General features: G+C 42.3%; 2 protein-coding genes across 3 annotated transcripts in view; both read right to left on the bottom strand.

The window, feature by feature from the left end:
• Positions 1-13,977, bottom strand: part of LOC132897209 (cadherin-4-like) — a 99,400-nt gene that overhangs the window by 17,969 nt on the left and 67,454 nt on the right. The gene's annotated exons all lie outside the window — the stretch shown is intronic.
• Positions 4,326-6,302, bottom strand: LOC132896313 (general transcription factor II-I repeat domain-containing protein 2-like). The gene is made up of 2 exons (XM_060937049.1): positions 4,556-6,302; positions 4,326-4,382 (listed from the first exon to the last, which is right to left on the bottom strand). The coding sequence occupies exon 1, from the start codon at positions 5,763-5,765 to the stop codon at positions 4,569-4,571; it is 1,197 nt and encodes a 398-aa protein (XP_060793032.1). The 5' UTR covers positions 5,766-6,302; the 3' UTR covers positions 4,326-4,382; positions 4,556-4,568.

Here is a 13,977-nt window from a genome sequence, read left to right as displayed (position 1 = left end):
GGTTTCGGGTGATGTCAGTGAAAGGGGTCTATTGAGGTATTTCACCCACGTGACCAAGTCATGTGATGCTGCCATTTTGGACGGCACGGCTCAAATCAGTTTGAATGCGAGGAAGGCGACAAACGAAAAACATAAAAGAAAAAGGAGCGAGATGCAGAAAACACCTTCACTATCCAGCGACGTAGGGCATTTACAGGGCGAGCAGAGGGAGAGGTATTTGCAAAAATTGAGGTTAGCAGGCTTAGAGAACGACGTTTACCTGCTTCCACCAGGATTGCTCACTGACGTACGGAAGTACACGAAGCCCTCGTCTTTACCTGACTTCGGCCCACATGATCTGTATACCTATGTCGTTAAAAACCCATCGCCATACACAGGTATTGATCTGAAAGCGTATAAGAGTTTGGATACCTACAAATATTTTGTGTCAGGCTGGGTAACATGCCTACATCAGCGGGTCGTCCCTGGAGCCGGTGGTCGCCATCTTATTACAGCTAAGGTTTGTTCACATTTTCATTTACTTTCGGTCCTCAGGATAAACAAAATGTTATTAAATGTCATTGAAATAACTTCTTAGTCTGTTGAGACATGGCCCGTTATAAATTTGCTGTTACCAGGCAATGACCAAGAACTGTATTATTAGGGTCGGTGTAGTTGTAGCAGTGTATTAGCAACTAGCTGTTAGCACTAGCTAATGTCAACAACATCATAGCTGGTATGTTACTGTAGCAATGTTTACGTTCAGTCCTTTGGATGACTGTTAAAACCTTTCAGTCTCAAGTTTTTCCTTTACTGGATTTACTAGTTTACTGAGCTAGCGCGCTCGGGCTAGCTCAGTAAACTAGTAAATCCAGTAAAGGAAAAACTTGAGACTGAAAGGTTTTAACAGTCATCCAAATGACTGAACATAAATATTGCTACAGTAACATACCAGCTACTGTTGTTGACATTAGCTAGCTTGATGTTCAAAATGGCGGACACCGGGGCGTCACATGACCCTGTGATGTCAGGTGAAATACCTCAATACTGGAATGGGAATTGCCCCAGGGGGAGACAACAACAGTAAACCCATCCAAGAAGTTCTTGAATAATCCAACTACTAAATTAGACTGATCCATCTTTCCAAATCTTTATCAATAAATTGGTCATAATTGATGTTTTCATGTTTAATTTAGATTTGTTAGTAAGTTGATCTTTAGCTTAGCCCTATCATTTTTTTAACAAATCGATGTCATTATTATTTTACTATGTATTCATATATTTGCTTGTAGCAAATTGTATGCTTGTTTGTTTTTCCTGGCTATCTAGTTGATCAATTACTTTAATTATTAAGGGATTTTTTTAACTTTATGCTTTACATAAGTTGACCCTAATATTGTCATTTTTATTTTAACAAGGGGAGACCCTCAAAAACCATCATCAGGTTTCAGGCCTCCCCTGCATGTCTTGTATTTGTTATATTTTGTTAAGCCAATTTTGTTCTTGTATGTGCAATAAATAAAACAAAAACAAACAATCTTGGATGAAACACCTAAAATCCACACTACTTGAGTGTGTGAAGGCAGCTGGCTGGCCCGAAAAGCCACAAATCAATGGAAAGGCTTTGAAGCAACATTGGGATACAGCGATGCCAATGCATGCTAACCTGACTGAGCAAAATCTTCATGACCAGCTTCGCCAGCTGAAAATTGTTTTGCGGCGTGATGAGCTAAATGCTGGTCCACATCAGGTCCCTTTGACTGAACCCACTGTTCGAGCGACAGCAGACCCAAAATTGCAGGCAGATGTCTGTGTTGTGATTACAAAACTTTCAGATGGAATTCCCCTTAATGGAGCCACTGCTACTGTCCCTGATTCAAATGATTCTTCTTTTGATTCAACACACGATGTTTCTGATCTCACAAATGATTTTCTGTTTATTAGGTTTAATGCAGGGCGGCACGGTGGTGTAGTGTTTAGCACTGTCGCCTCACAGCAAGAAGGTCCGGGTTCGAGCCCCGTGGCCGGCGAGGGCCTTTCTGTGTGGAGTTTGCATGTTCTCCCCGTGTCCGCGTGGGTTTCCTCCGGGTGCTCCGGTTTCCCCCACAGTCCAAAGACATGCAGGTTAGGTTAACTGGTGACTCTAAATTGAGCGTAGGTGTGAATGTGAGTGTGAATGGTTGTCTGTGTCTATGTGTCAGCCCTGTGATGACCTGGTGACTTGTCCAGGGTGTACCCTGCCTTTCGCCCGTAGTCAGCTGGGATAGGCTCCAGCTTGCCTGCGACCCTGTAGAACAGGATATTTGCCAATTGAAAAATGCTTCCCAAACAAACATTCCAATCAATCTTTCCCTCACCATGAGTGTAAGGATTTTCTGGAATGCAGTGGACACTGGAACAGGCAGGCGGTATAACAGTCACATTCATTTTATTTCAAAAACACAAAATCAACCAAAACATGCTTTTCAGCAGTTTCTGCTTCAGGGTGTTATTGGGTCTGAAATGTACCGGAATGTTGCTGGGTCTGAAATGTACCGGAATGGCCGGTACATTTCAGACAGAATAGCCAGACACAAACAGGACAATGTAGTGTATGTAATTCAGTACAGTGAGGAATGCATGGACTCGTATATTGGGGAAACAAAACAACCGCTTCACAGGCACATGGCTCAACACAGGAGAGCTGATTCCTCAGGCCAGGACTCTGCTGTCTATCTTCATCTTAACAACAAAGGACACTCATTTCAGGATTGCAACGTACATATTTTAGCCAGAGAGGATCGTTGGTATGAGCGAGGAGTTAAATAAGCCATTTTTGTCAACCTGGAACGGCCATCACTGAACAGAGGTGGGGGTCTAAGACATCATTTATCAGCCACCTACAATGCAGTCCTTGGCACACTTCCCAGACAACTGAATGCACACCAAAACCCAGCTGTTTTCAGTCAGTGCGTTTACATGCACATCCAAATCGAGCTACTGTCGGTAATCGAGCTAAGGGTCCCAGCAGGGGTGCCAGAGAAATCCAATCCTACATGCACACAAGGAAATCGAGCTATTGTGCGAGGTACATTGTGCACCCGAGCCACAGGTGGCGCTACACGCCCCATCGTGTTGGTACACTTCCGGTTGTCGTCATGAAGAAGAGCTATTCAAGAGCATAAACAAAGTTATCAGCAGTGTTGCCAGATACTGCTGACGTTTTCCAGCCCAAAACATGTTCAAATCCGCCAAAATGCACTTAAAACCACCCAATCTGGCAACACTGGGTTCCGTGTTCACAAGTTCCGTGTTCAAGCTGTGAGGCTTGCTCTAACAGACTGTATGGCTACAAACTGTCCTGCGCAGACCACTGTTTTGTAAGACAACTTATTTTGCACAATTGTATATTTTTCTAAAGTCCATTTTTTGCTTACAAAATTATTTTTTTTTTGCTTACAATTTAACTTATGTCTTAATAAACACACAAGGAAGTTCAATTGTTTTGTTTTTATTGACATTCTTCAGATGTTGGACATACGTGTGTGTGTGTGTGTGTGTGTGTGTGTATATACACACAAATACAATGACTTGTTTATGTACACAATTCACAGCTATGCAACAGCTGTACAGATGTATTTGGTGATACAGTAAGTGAGCTAAATTTTAACAGTGCAAACAATGCCACAAAAAGAAAAGATTCATGCCGTTGTCATGATTCGTTGTCATGCCGACCGAGGCTGTTGTGTTTCCCGCTTGTGGTCTCATCACTCGTCACTTCCGGAAGGGGCAGTGCTGAAGTAAGTAGCTTGACTACGTAGCTCGGTAGGGTATACATGCACTAAGTAGCTTGGCTAAAATTGCATAATCTAGGTCGTGTAGCTCGATTACGAGAAATCAAGTTTGGTTCGATTTCAGCCTAGCTAAGGTGTTTACATGCCATTTAGAACTTCGATTTCAGTCGAGCAACGGCAGAAATTCAATTTTCTCTGTGTGCATGTAAACGCACTGAGTGACTCACAGGAGGACAGAGAGAACCAACAATCCATTGATCACCCCAATGACTCTCTAGGCCAGGGGTCCCCAAACTTTTTCCTGTGAAGGCCAAATAACTTTTCCCTTCTCTGACGGCGGGCCGGGGCCAGTTTGTAACAAAAAGTGTGACGATCGCAGAGGTGTCTAAATGTAAACATTTATTGTTTTCCAGAAAGCCACACATAACCAAAAATTAACCCTTTCTGGGATCTTGACAGGAAAAAAAAATCAGAAAATAAATAATAACATTATTAATGAAATAAATAACACTATTTATGAAATAAATAATAACCAAATAACCCTTTTCAAGTTTTTCACAGAAAAAAAGACCATGGAACATTAACTTTCTTGTAGACACAACTGTTTGCAGCTCTCTCATCAACTTCACTCTGAAAACCAGAAAGCAAGCAGGCTATGAAACCGAACTGATACCAACACCTACCAACACAATACATTTCACTACCAGTATGGTTGTAGAACAGATTTTATCTCAGTAGATTTCATTATGATTATATTTCTTTGTACTCAGAATGGCTCGTTCAAGTCAGAAAAGTAAGCTTACCTATATATGTTCATCAGTGTGAACTGTGGGCCTGCATCTGGCTGGTGAGAAGTTCAATGTCAGGTTCCATTTTAGTCACAGCAAGTCTCAAACACTGATGGAGATGTTCATCTGTCAATCTTGATCTCATCGGAGTTTTCAGGTGGTTCATGCGTGAAAAGGTTTGCTCACAGATATACGTGCTGCCAAAAACTGTGGACATCTTCATTGCGTGTTTTTTAATGTTTGGGTACGTGTTGTTTGGGAGGGTGGCATAGAAGTCAATGAGACTGTTGGGCTTGAATGCATCTTTCAGGGCATCACAGTTCTGTAACTCGGCCAACTCAAACTGATAAGAAGGCTGGGCTTCATCAATGTCGGAAACAAAGGGGTTCTGGAAAAGGTGGATATCTTTTGCATTAACATGTAGTTCACGGAATCGCACACCGAACTCCGCCTTCAGCATTTCCAGTGCTTCCACACACTTTTCAGCTGGGAACGGGACCGCTGGGTTCTCTGCAGAGAGGTTTTGGGTAGCAGGAAGATGGATGAAGTTGTTGTTTTTCACTTGATCCAAAAGCAGCGCTAGTTTCACCTCACTTGCTTTTATGTGGGAATACATGTCGCAGATTAGTTTCCCTTTGCCTTGTAGCTGCAAGTTAAGGCTGTTCAGTATTTCTGTAACGTCTGTTAAAAATGCTAGGTGCCATTTCCATTCTGGGTCGATCAGCTCGGGGACCGTTTTGTCTTTTGAATGAAGAAATGCGTTTATCTCAGGTAGCAGCTCGTAAAAACACCTCAAAACTCTGCCGCGGCTCAACCATCTGACCTCTGTGTAGTAAAGCACATCGCAATGCGCAGACTCCAGTTCAGACAGGAATTGTTGGAACTGCCTGTGTTTAAGTCCTTTTGCTCTGATGAAGTTTATGCATGACGCCACAACCTTCATGACAGAATCCCACTTCAACACTCTGCAGCACAGTGCTTGCTGGTGAATTAGGCAGTGGACTTGTAGCGGGGCGGTAAGACCCCGTTCTTCCATCTCCCGGTTAACGAGCCCATTCAGACCCCGAGACGCGCCCACTATACTAGGAGCTCCGTCAGTCATTATGCTAACAAGCTTTGACCAGTCCAGGTTCAAGTCTTCCATGGTTTGGCATACTTTGCCAAAAATATCCTCCCCCGTCGTAGTCTCTTTGAGACTTTGGAGGGCTGCCAGATCCTCGCACATTTCAAAGTTTGCGCTAACTCCACGAATAAAAATTAGCAGCTGCGCTGTGTCCTGCACATCCGTGCTCTCATCCAGTGCTAATGAAAAAAAGTCATATTCTTTCGTCTTCTGCTGCAGCTGGGCTTATACATTACCCCCAAGTTCTTCAATGCGTCTTGTGATTGTAGTCGCCGACAGACTCACGGCATTAAAGACATCTTTCTTCTCGGGACACACCTCCTCCGCGACAGCATTCAAACATATCTTGACAAATTCTCCATCAGTGAAAGGTTTACCGCTGCTAGCTATCAGTTGAGCAACCCGAAAGCTCGCTCGAACAGACGACTGGTTCAGCTGAGCTTGGCGTACAAATGTATTCTGCTGAGCTAACAGTATACTTTTTAGCTTTGAGAGTTTGTCTGCTCGCATTTGGCCTTGCAAGCTATCATACTTGTCTTTGTGATGGGATTCATAGTGTCGGCGCAGATTGTATTCTTTGAATACAACCACTGTCTCTTGACAGATGAGACAAACAGCCTTTTCTTTGCATTGAACAAAAAAAATTCGTTTGTCCACTGCAGGTTAAATACCCTGCATTCTGAATCTATTTTTCTCTTACCTAATCTTTTTGCCATTATTCTGTGTTATTTGACAGTGGTGTGTCCAGGATTTTTTTTTTTTTGAGGGAGGGGTTTCAGATATGGCACAGACTGCAGAAGGGTGGAATAGAATGTTACGTTCTATGCATGTACAAGTCGCGATCATGTGGCCAGACTGAAAAAAAAAATCATAATGCATCTCTAGTATTGTTCAGGGGGCCGGGCAAAATGTGGAGGCGGGCCGTATCCGGCCCGCGGGCCGTAGTTTGGGGACCACTGCTCTAGGCCATTCACACCCAGCCCCCAGTGACCCACACCAGCAGGATGACTCAACGACACCTTAGGATTGCTTTTCATCCATGAAAGGATAAATACCTAATACTCCCTATTAGTCAGGCCCTGTCCACACGGCAACGGATTCAGGTGACTCCGATACAATTGTTTATCGTTTCGGCCTGGCGTCCACACGGCACCGGCGTTTTGGGTGCCCAAAACGCAATCTTTTTGAGAACGGGTTCCAGAGTGGAAAGATCTGGCAACGTTGCCGTTGTGAAGTCGTCTGGATGAGTAAAACGGATTTGTTTACGATGACGTCACAACCACATGACTGTGAGTGCTTCACGCCGGGTAGAAGTGTAACGAATATCACCAGGAAAAAGCCTTACAGAGCACTAGTGAGAGTGAAACACAAGCTTGGATATTATTATTATTATTATTATTATTATTATTATGTTCAGTGTTAGTTCACAGTAGTAATGCAAGAAGCAGAATAGTGACAGTAATAGTGAAGCAAAAACATGCAATTGTACAAACACTGCAGCTCTACAGCAAAATATTCATTTATGAAATGGTCTGATTCTTAACACCAGTAGTGCCAATGATCTCATTGCGATGCGATGCGAGTTGTCAACAAATCCTATAACTTGGTTCATGAAACGCGCTTACAAAATATTTTCACTGTGAATATTTATTGTGTAATGGTGCAAAGTGAGAGAGAGACAGAGAATAGCCCTTAGGGCAGAATCAATCCCACCAGCAAAACTAGGGGGAAAAAAGAGCGATCTCACCTCTTCAGATGATGGTTTAAGTCCTAGAATACATTCCTCAAAAAAGCAAATTAATCCATCAACGTGTATCATTCAATTTATTCCGGACCATTAAAGACGCCGCCTTCCGCGTACGTCATCCTCGCCGCCATATTGGAAAGGTCAAAGCGGAGAATAAAGATTAGCTGCGTTTAACTGTACCAACAGGTTTACCGTCCAAACGAGATCACATGGGATTACCTTTCACAGGTGAGACTGGAAAAATACTTTTCATTGTATTTGGTCATTATAATGTAATTTTCCGAACAGATTTTCCTGACTTTGTGGCTAATATGAAGTCTCGCGCATAATAGTTTATGCGCATGCATCCTTACTTCTTCTGTTCCCATACGAAAAAGAACAGTAAAGAACTTATAAGAGTTTACCACTGTCTTAGTAGTAAATCCTTATAAATATAAGGATAAATCCTTATAAGGAAATCTAGTATGTATGAAGTGAACATTGTGCATGGTTTTTACAGATAATGTGTATGATGAATTACACCGTCTTTGTATGCTTCATGTAATGTTTGTAGTTTTAAATTATATTTTACAGTTTAAAATGCACATGCCTTTTATATGTAAATCCACATATGTTTGTGTTGGATTTACATATAAAAGGCATATACATTTTAAACTGTAAAATATAATTTAAAACTACAAACATTACATGAAGCATACAAAGACGGTGTAATTCATCATACACATTATCTGTAAAAACCATGCACAATGTTCACTTCATACATACTAGATTTTCATAAAAAATTTGTATGAGGAAAATGCAAAATGGGCCACTTTCAGGAGTAAATCATACATGGCATATTTATTTATAAATCCTTATAAGGATTTACTACTAAGACAGTGGTAAACTCTTATAAGTTCTTTACTGTTCTTTTTCGTATGGGTTGTTCTGGTGTCTCCGAAGGGATCGTCTTACAGCGCCCCTAGAGGTGTGGCATGTGTATTGCATCGTTTTCAGCAAGCGTTGCGTTGCCATATGGACCTGATATTTTACTGATCGTTGCCCATTTGGGCGCGATATATTTTTAAATAACATCTCGTTGCCGTTGTCGTGTGGATGTAGCCTCAGACAGAACTGAAGAAGCCTTTCGGATGAGAGGTGAAATGTCTTCAAGAATCTTCAAGCAAGTCCAGTTGCTCTCTTTTATCACCCACATAACTAGCAGGCCCAGAGATTTTCACTTCTGCTGCATGCCCCTCCCCTCTGCAAAAATTGTGTATTCCTCTCAAGGTGCTAACTGTCTCCACTGTATTGTGAACAGCCACCCCACCCCCCACTGAGGTTGCTGCCTGTAATGACAAAGGCCAAACTGCTGTTTGAATGAACTCTGATCAGCCCAACATACTGTGTGTTGAGTTGTGTGTGTTGTACTAAGAGTAACCATTTTTTGTTTTATATTTTATTTAGCCAACAAACAGATGTACACATTCACCTTATTTTGTCAGTTGATCCGAGAAATGCTTTCTATTTGTCATAAAAAAACACTTGTTTTAATAATGGCCTGTCATTTTAGGAAGGGACATACTAAATTCTTCATGAATTTTAATTTGGTTGTAGGTTACACCCCAATTTCAATGACAATTTACTCTGCCAAGGTCACAATGTCAGAGGACTGGAATTAGTGCCCCAAAAAACACAATTTCAGCTTGGAAAAACTACAAACAGTGGTATAATTTCAGGAAGAAAATAAATGTTCATTTCACACTAAGAAAAGCAGGCTCACTACATATGGAGGCTATACAAAGCACAGAAATGTAGCATACAGTTGTCCCATCTAGCAGTTTCCACATTCCCATGGTGAGTCTTTCCTACATTTGCCACAGGTGGATTTGCGGCAGCATACACAGAGTTCGGTGCTTCTGTTATTATTGCAGAGTATGCGCACCTGACACTGTGTCTTTTTCTTCTGAGAAACTCTCATCTCACGACGCTGCTGTTTGTGTTCTTCCCCTTGTGCCTTTTCCTGCAAAAGCCTGTTTTGAAGTTCCTCTGCAAGCTCTAGCATGAACAATTGGCGACTTTCTTTGGATCCTGTACATGCTGTGCACAAGACAATGTGCATTTGTGACAACCATGTCAAGCAGGTTGTAAAACACAGCCATGGGCCATCTCTGTGTTCCTGCATGCACGGAGTAGTTGCATAATTTCTGGTCCATGATATCAATGCTGCATTTGAAATGGTTGTAAATCAACAACAGTGTTTGGTTTTTGTTTTTGGGTGTCCACAATTTCCACTTTCTGATGCATGGTGCTCAGAAAACAAAAATATTTCTTTTTTGTTATTGCAACCACCATCAGCAAGGCACTTCCAGATGTGAACACCTGTGTGGAATACAACTAGCGCCCCAAGGTTTCCTTTGCAGTTGCTGGTAGCTCCCGACGATTTTTGTTGATGGTGCCAAGCAGAGTTGTTTTTCGTTGAAGAAGCCTGTTAGCCAAAGACAGAGAGGTGAAGAAATTGTCCATAGTTACAGTCCTTCCCTGGTCCATAAATGGTTCCATCAATTTCAAAACAACATTCTCTGACAGCCTCTCTCCCATCGGATGAGTGGTATCTTTTCCCAAGTAAGGGATGGCATTACACATGTATTTTGTGTCCAGATCTGCTGCAATCCAAAACTTTATTCCAAACTTGTCAGGCTTGGATGCAATGTACTGCAGAAAGGGACAACGAACCTTTTGAAGGAAATAACTGCTCATCCATGGTAACATGTTGCCCTGGACTGTAGGATGACACACAATTCTGAACAAACCACTGCCAGATGTCTGAAATTGCTGCAAATTTGTCCGTTTGTATGCGCTCCTTGCGGGTGTCCTTGTTGTCGAAGGGAAGGTCCCGCTTTATTTCAAGAAAGCGGTTACGGGGCATTATGGCTTTGATATCTGGGTTGCCAAGTTTATTGGCCCACATGAGTTACATGGCACCAATGTAGCCCTTGGCAGCCCTTCGAAAAAGGATTGTGAGGAACGCCATCAGCTCGAAGACACTCATCTGCCAGGTGGGATTTGTTCTATGGCCCTCCTGGACTGTGCAGTCTCTGATGGTCAACAACATGCTGATATCCAACAAACACAGGAAGCTTTGAAGGCGGCTCATGATTTTGCGTGTTGCAAACTCTGTTGGCCCTCCAGATCCACTGAATGCTGTCTGTGGAGTTTCATGAGCAGAAAAGTCTCCAACTTTGTGGTGGAACCACACAGTGCCATCTTTTGCCTTCTCTGTGGATCCAGGTGTTATGCCCACATCTGCAACTATTTGTTTTTTATTACAAGGGGGGTTGACATGCGTTGTGTCTTCCTCCTCATCTGACGTGGCCTCTGTGTCTGAACTGTCCTGCTCAATCACATACTTGACCACCTGTCTCCTGGTGCATCTTTGGAGGGGAGGATTTACTGGTGCAAGAGCAGTCGCATCCTCATCACTTGACAAATCGGTGACAACGTTTTCATTCTGAAATGCAAGGTCCACATATCCACCATCAGATTCACAGTCTGACATGCTCTGTAGAATTGCTAAAGCCTCCTGAGCACTAATCCTTCTTGGTTGCCTTGGTTGTGACATTGTGAGGTCTGGGTCTGCGTGCCAGGCATTCCCTATTTATGGTTGTTTCTCGCCCACAACATTCACACCTTTTACGACACTCCCTTCCCCCCCTTCCTTCATCGAATCTAAATTGTATGATGCCCATTGAGTCTTACAAAAGGGCACATCAGAGGCTATTTCTCAGGTAACACAATTTGTCTTATGCCCTTGTCAAATGCCAGCATGGTTTTTGTTACAAATGTTATTGTGGAAAAATGGCAAATATTTTGGTTATGTGCCTTTGGTATGTGCTTTTTATGGCCAGTGATTCTTACAGAAGGGCACATCAGAGTTGCTGGCCTGCAGAATATCCTGTGTGGCGGGTGGGGTGCTGGCAGGGACACAGCTCAATAATTAGGCTTCTTTACACAACAATGGGAGGCAGTTAGTGGTATGTTAGACTTATTCACACATTTGGGGAGGGATTTCATTGCAGACAAAAGTCTGCACTTTGGGCCTTCTAGTATGGACAGATGTCCTGACATTTTCCTTTAGAATTCGCTGGTATAATTTAGAATTCATTGTTCCATCAATGATGGCAAGCCATCCTGGCCCAGATACAGCAAAACAGGCCCAACAGTGATACTACCACCACCATGTTTCACAGATGGGATAAGGTTCTTATGCTAGAATGCAGTGTTCTCCTTTCTCCAAACATGGCACTTCTCATTTAAACCAAAATATTCTATTTTGGTCTCATCCATCCACAAAACATTTTTCCAATAACCTTCTGGCTTGTCCATGTGATCTTAAGCAAACTGCAGATGAGCAGCAATGTTCTTTTTGGAGAGCAGTAGCTTTCTCCTTGCAACCCTGCCATGCACACCATTGTTGTTCAGTGTTCTCCTGATGGTGGACTCATGGATATTAACATTAGCCAATGTGAGAGAGGCCTTCAATTGCTTAGAAGTTACCCTGGGGTCCTTTGCAACCATCACTGACTATTACATGCCTTGCTCTTAGAGTGATCTTTGTTGGTTGACCACTCCTGGGGAGGGTAACAATGGTCTTCAATTTCTTCCATTTGTACACAATCTGTCTGACTGTGGATTGGTGGAGTCCAAACTCTTTAGAGATGGTTTTGTAACCTTTTCCAGCCTGATGAGCATCAACAACGCTTTTTCTGAGGTCCTCAGAAATCTTCTTTGTTCATGCCATGATACACTTCCACAAACATGTTGTGAAGATCAGACTTTGATAGATCCCTGTTCTTTAAATAAAACAGGGTGCCCAGTCACACCTGATTGTCATCCCATTGATTGAAAACACCTGACTCTAATTTCACCTTCAAATTAACTGCTAATCCTAGAGGTTGACATACTTTTGCCAGTCACATATGTAATATTGGATCATTTTCCTCAATAAATAAATGACCAAGTGTAATATTTTCATCTCATTTGTTTAACCCCTCCCCATCTGTCCCTTTGAGTTATGTCAATCCAGAGATCGAAATGCTGACCTCTTCTGCTCCTTGGACCTGTCTGATCCATTCTGATGCCCTATGTCTGGTCAGAGTCTCATCACATCGCTCCTGTGGAGAATGGCCCCATATAGACAGGTGAAAGTCACACTTGGAAGACGCTCTGGTCACTTACAGTAATGCTTTGATGGCTGAGGACTACAGTTGTCTTGTTACCTTTAAGACTGCAGTTGTCATGAACAGTTTTGTACTCAAGTTTCCATCACTGAAGAGTTATAACATCAACAAAAACAGTTAAAACTGTGAATGTTATAGTCATGTTGTCTGTTGTTGCCCAAATGAGGATGGGTTCCTGTCACACGGAGCTCTTTCAGTACCGGCGCCAGGCGCCAATGCACCACACTACACACAAACACCTGATACCATCCATATCATGCATGTTGAGCTACTGCTAATTACCAGCTAACTAACTCTGTGGGTGCACACACAAGTTGTTTGTAGCAATAGTTTCATAACAAAAGTACCTCATAGTTAAATGAACACACACACATGGGTTTCAGTACAATCTTTAATAACTTATCTTAGCGTGGTGAGTGGGAGCCGCGTTTGTTTGCTTCTGTTCTCTCCTGCAGCACTTCCGGGTGACCAAAGGACCCGAACTACTACTATTACTTCTGTCGATTTATTGGCGGTTAACAATCGATGTGTATTACCGCCATCTACCGGGCTGAGGTGTGATCTCAAGGGATATTAATCGTTGCAAATGCCTGCATGAGAATAACTCAAAACTGAGCCTGTAGTCAGACCTTGAGCAGGTCACACCCTGATAGAATGTTCAAAAGATATCAATATTATGTCTCAAGCAATGTGTTATCATAACAGTACAATACACAGTGAGACACAAGGTCACAGAAGAATTCAAGCCTTCTTTAACAATATTAAGAGATGTATGCTTGAGTTAATCCTTGCTCTTCTTGACGTGTGTTGGTGCTCAGAGGGCGGGCATGCCCTATCAAGACCCGAACTGTGGAAGCCGGCTGTCTTTGTAGTGCCAGTCTCGTTACAAGCTAATGATTTCATCCAATTAAGATAATTAAGTGTAAATTAAGAATTGTGGTGAAGCTGGGGTTTTGTAATGTAAACAGTTGTTTTGTATGAGAAATGTAAGACTTTTGCTATTTGTAAATCTTGCCATTGTTATGTAAATGGAGGATAAATGGGGTTTTGTCTGTCTACAGCTGTTTGTGTTAATTGTAGGGGGAGGGGCTAGTGACTATTTAAGCCCTCTGAAGGAGGTCATTCACTGGCTGGCCATTTTTATTCAGTCTGGTTTGTAGTCCTGAGCTGTGCAGTGTTTTGCTCTTCAGACTGGAAACTTTATTTCTACTTTAGTCTAGTTACATTTTTGTCTTTTTTTTTTGGTTAAATTCATAGGCCTACATTACTTTGTAACATCTTGAAATTCCAACTTTATTTTTTTATTTTATTTTTGCTCACTTTTGGGAAAATCTGGACTGTAAATAAA

The sequence above is a fragment of the Neoarius graeffei genome, chromosome 13 (genome assembly GCF_027579695.1).
Source record: "Neoarius graeffei isolate fNeoGra1 chromosome 13, fNeoGra1.pri, whole genome shotgun sequence".
Taxonomy (NCBI): domain Eukaryota; kingdom Metazoa; phylum Chordata; class Actinopteri; order Siluriformes; family Ariidae; genus Neoarius; species Neoarius graeffei.
This window is presented reverse-complemented; position numbering and strand designations above follow the sequence as displayed.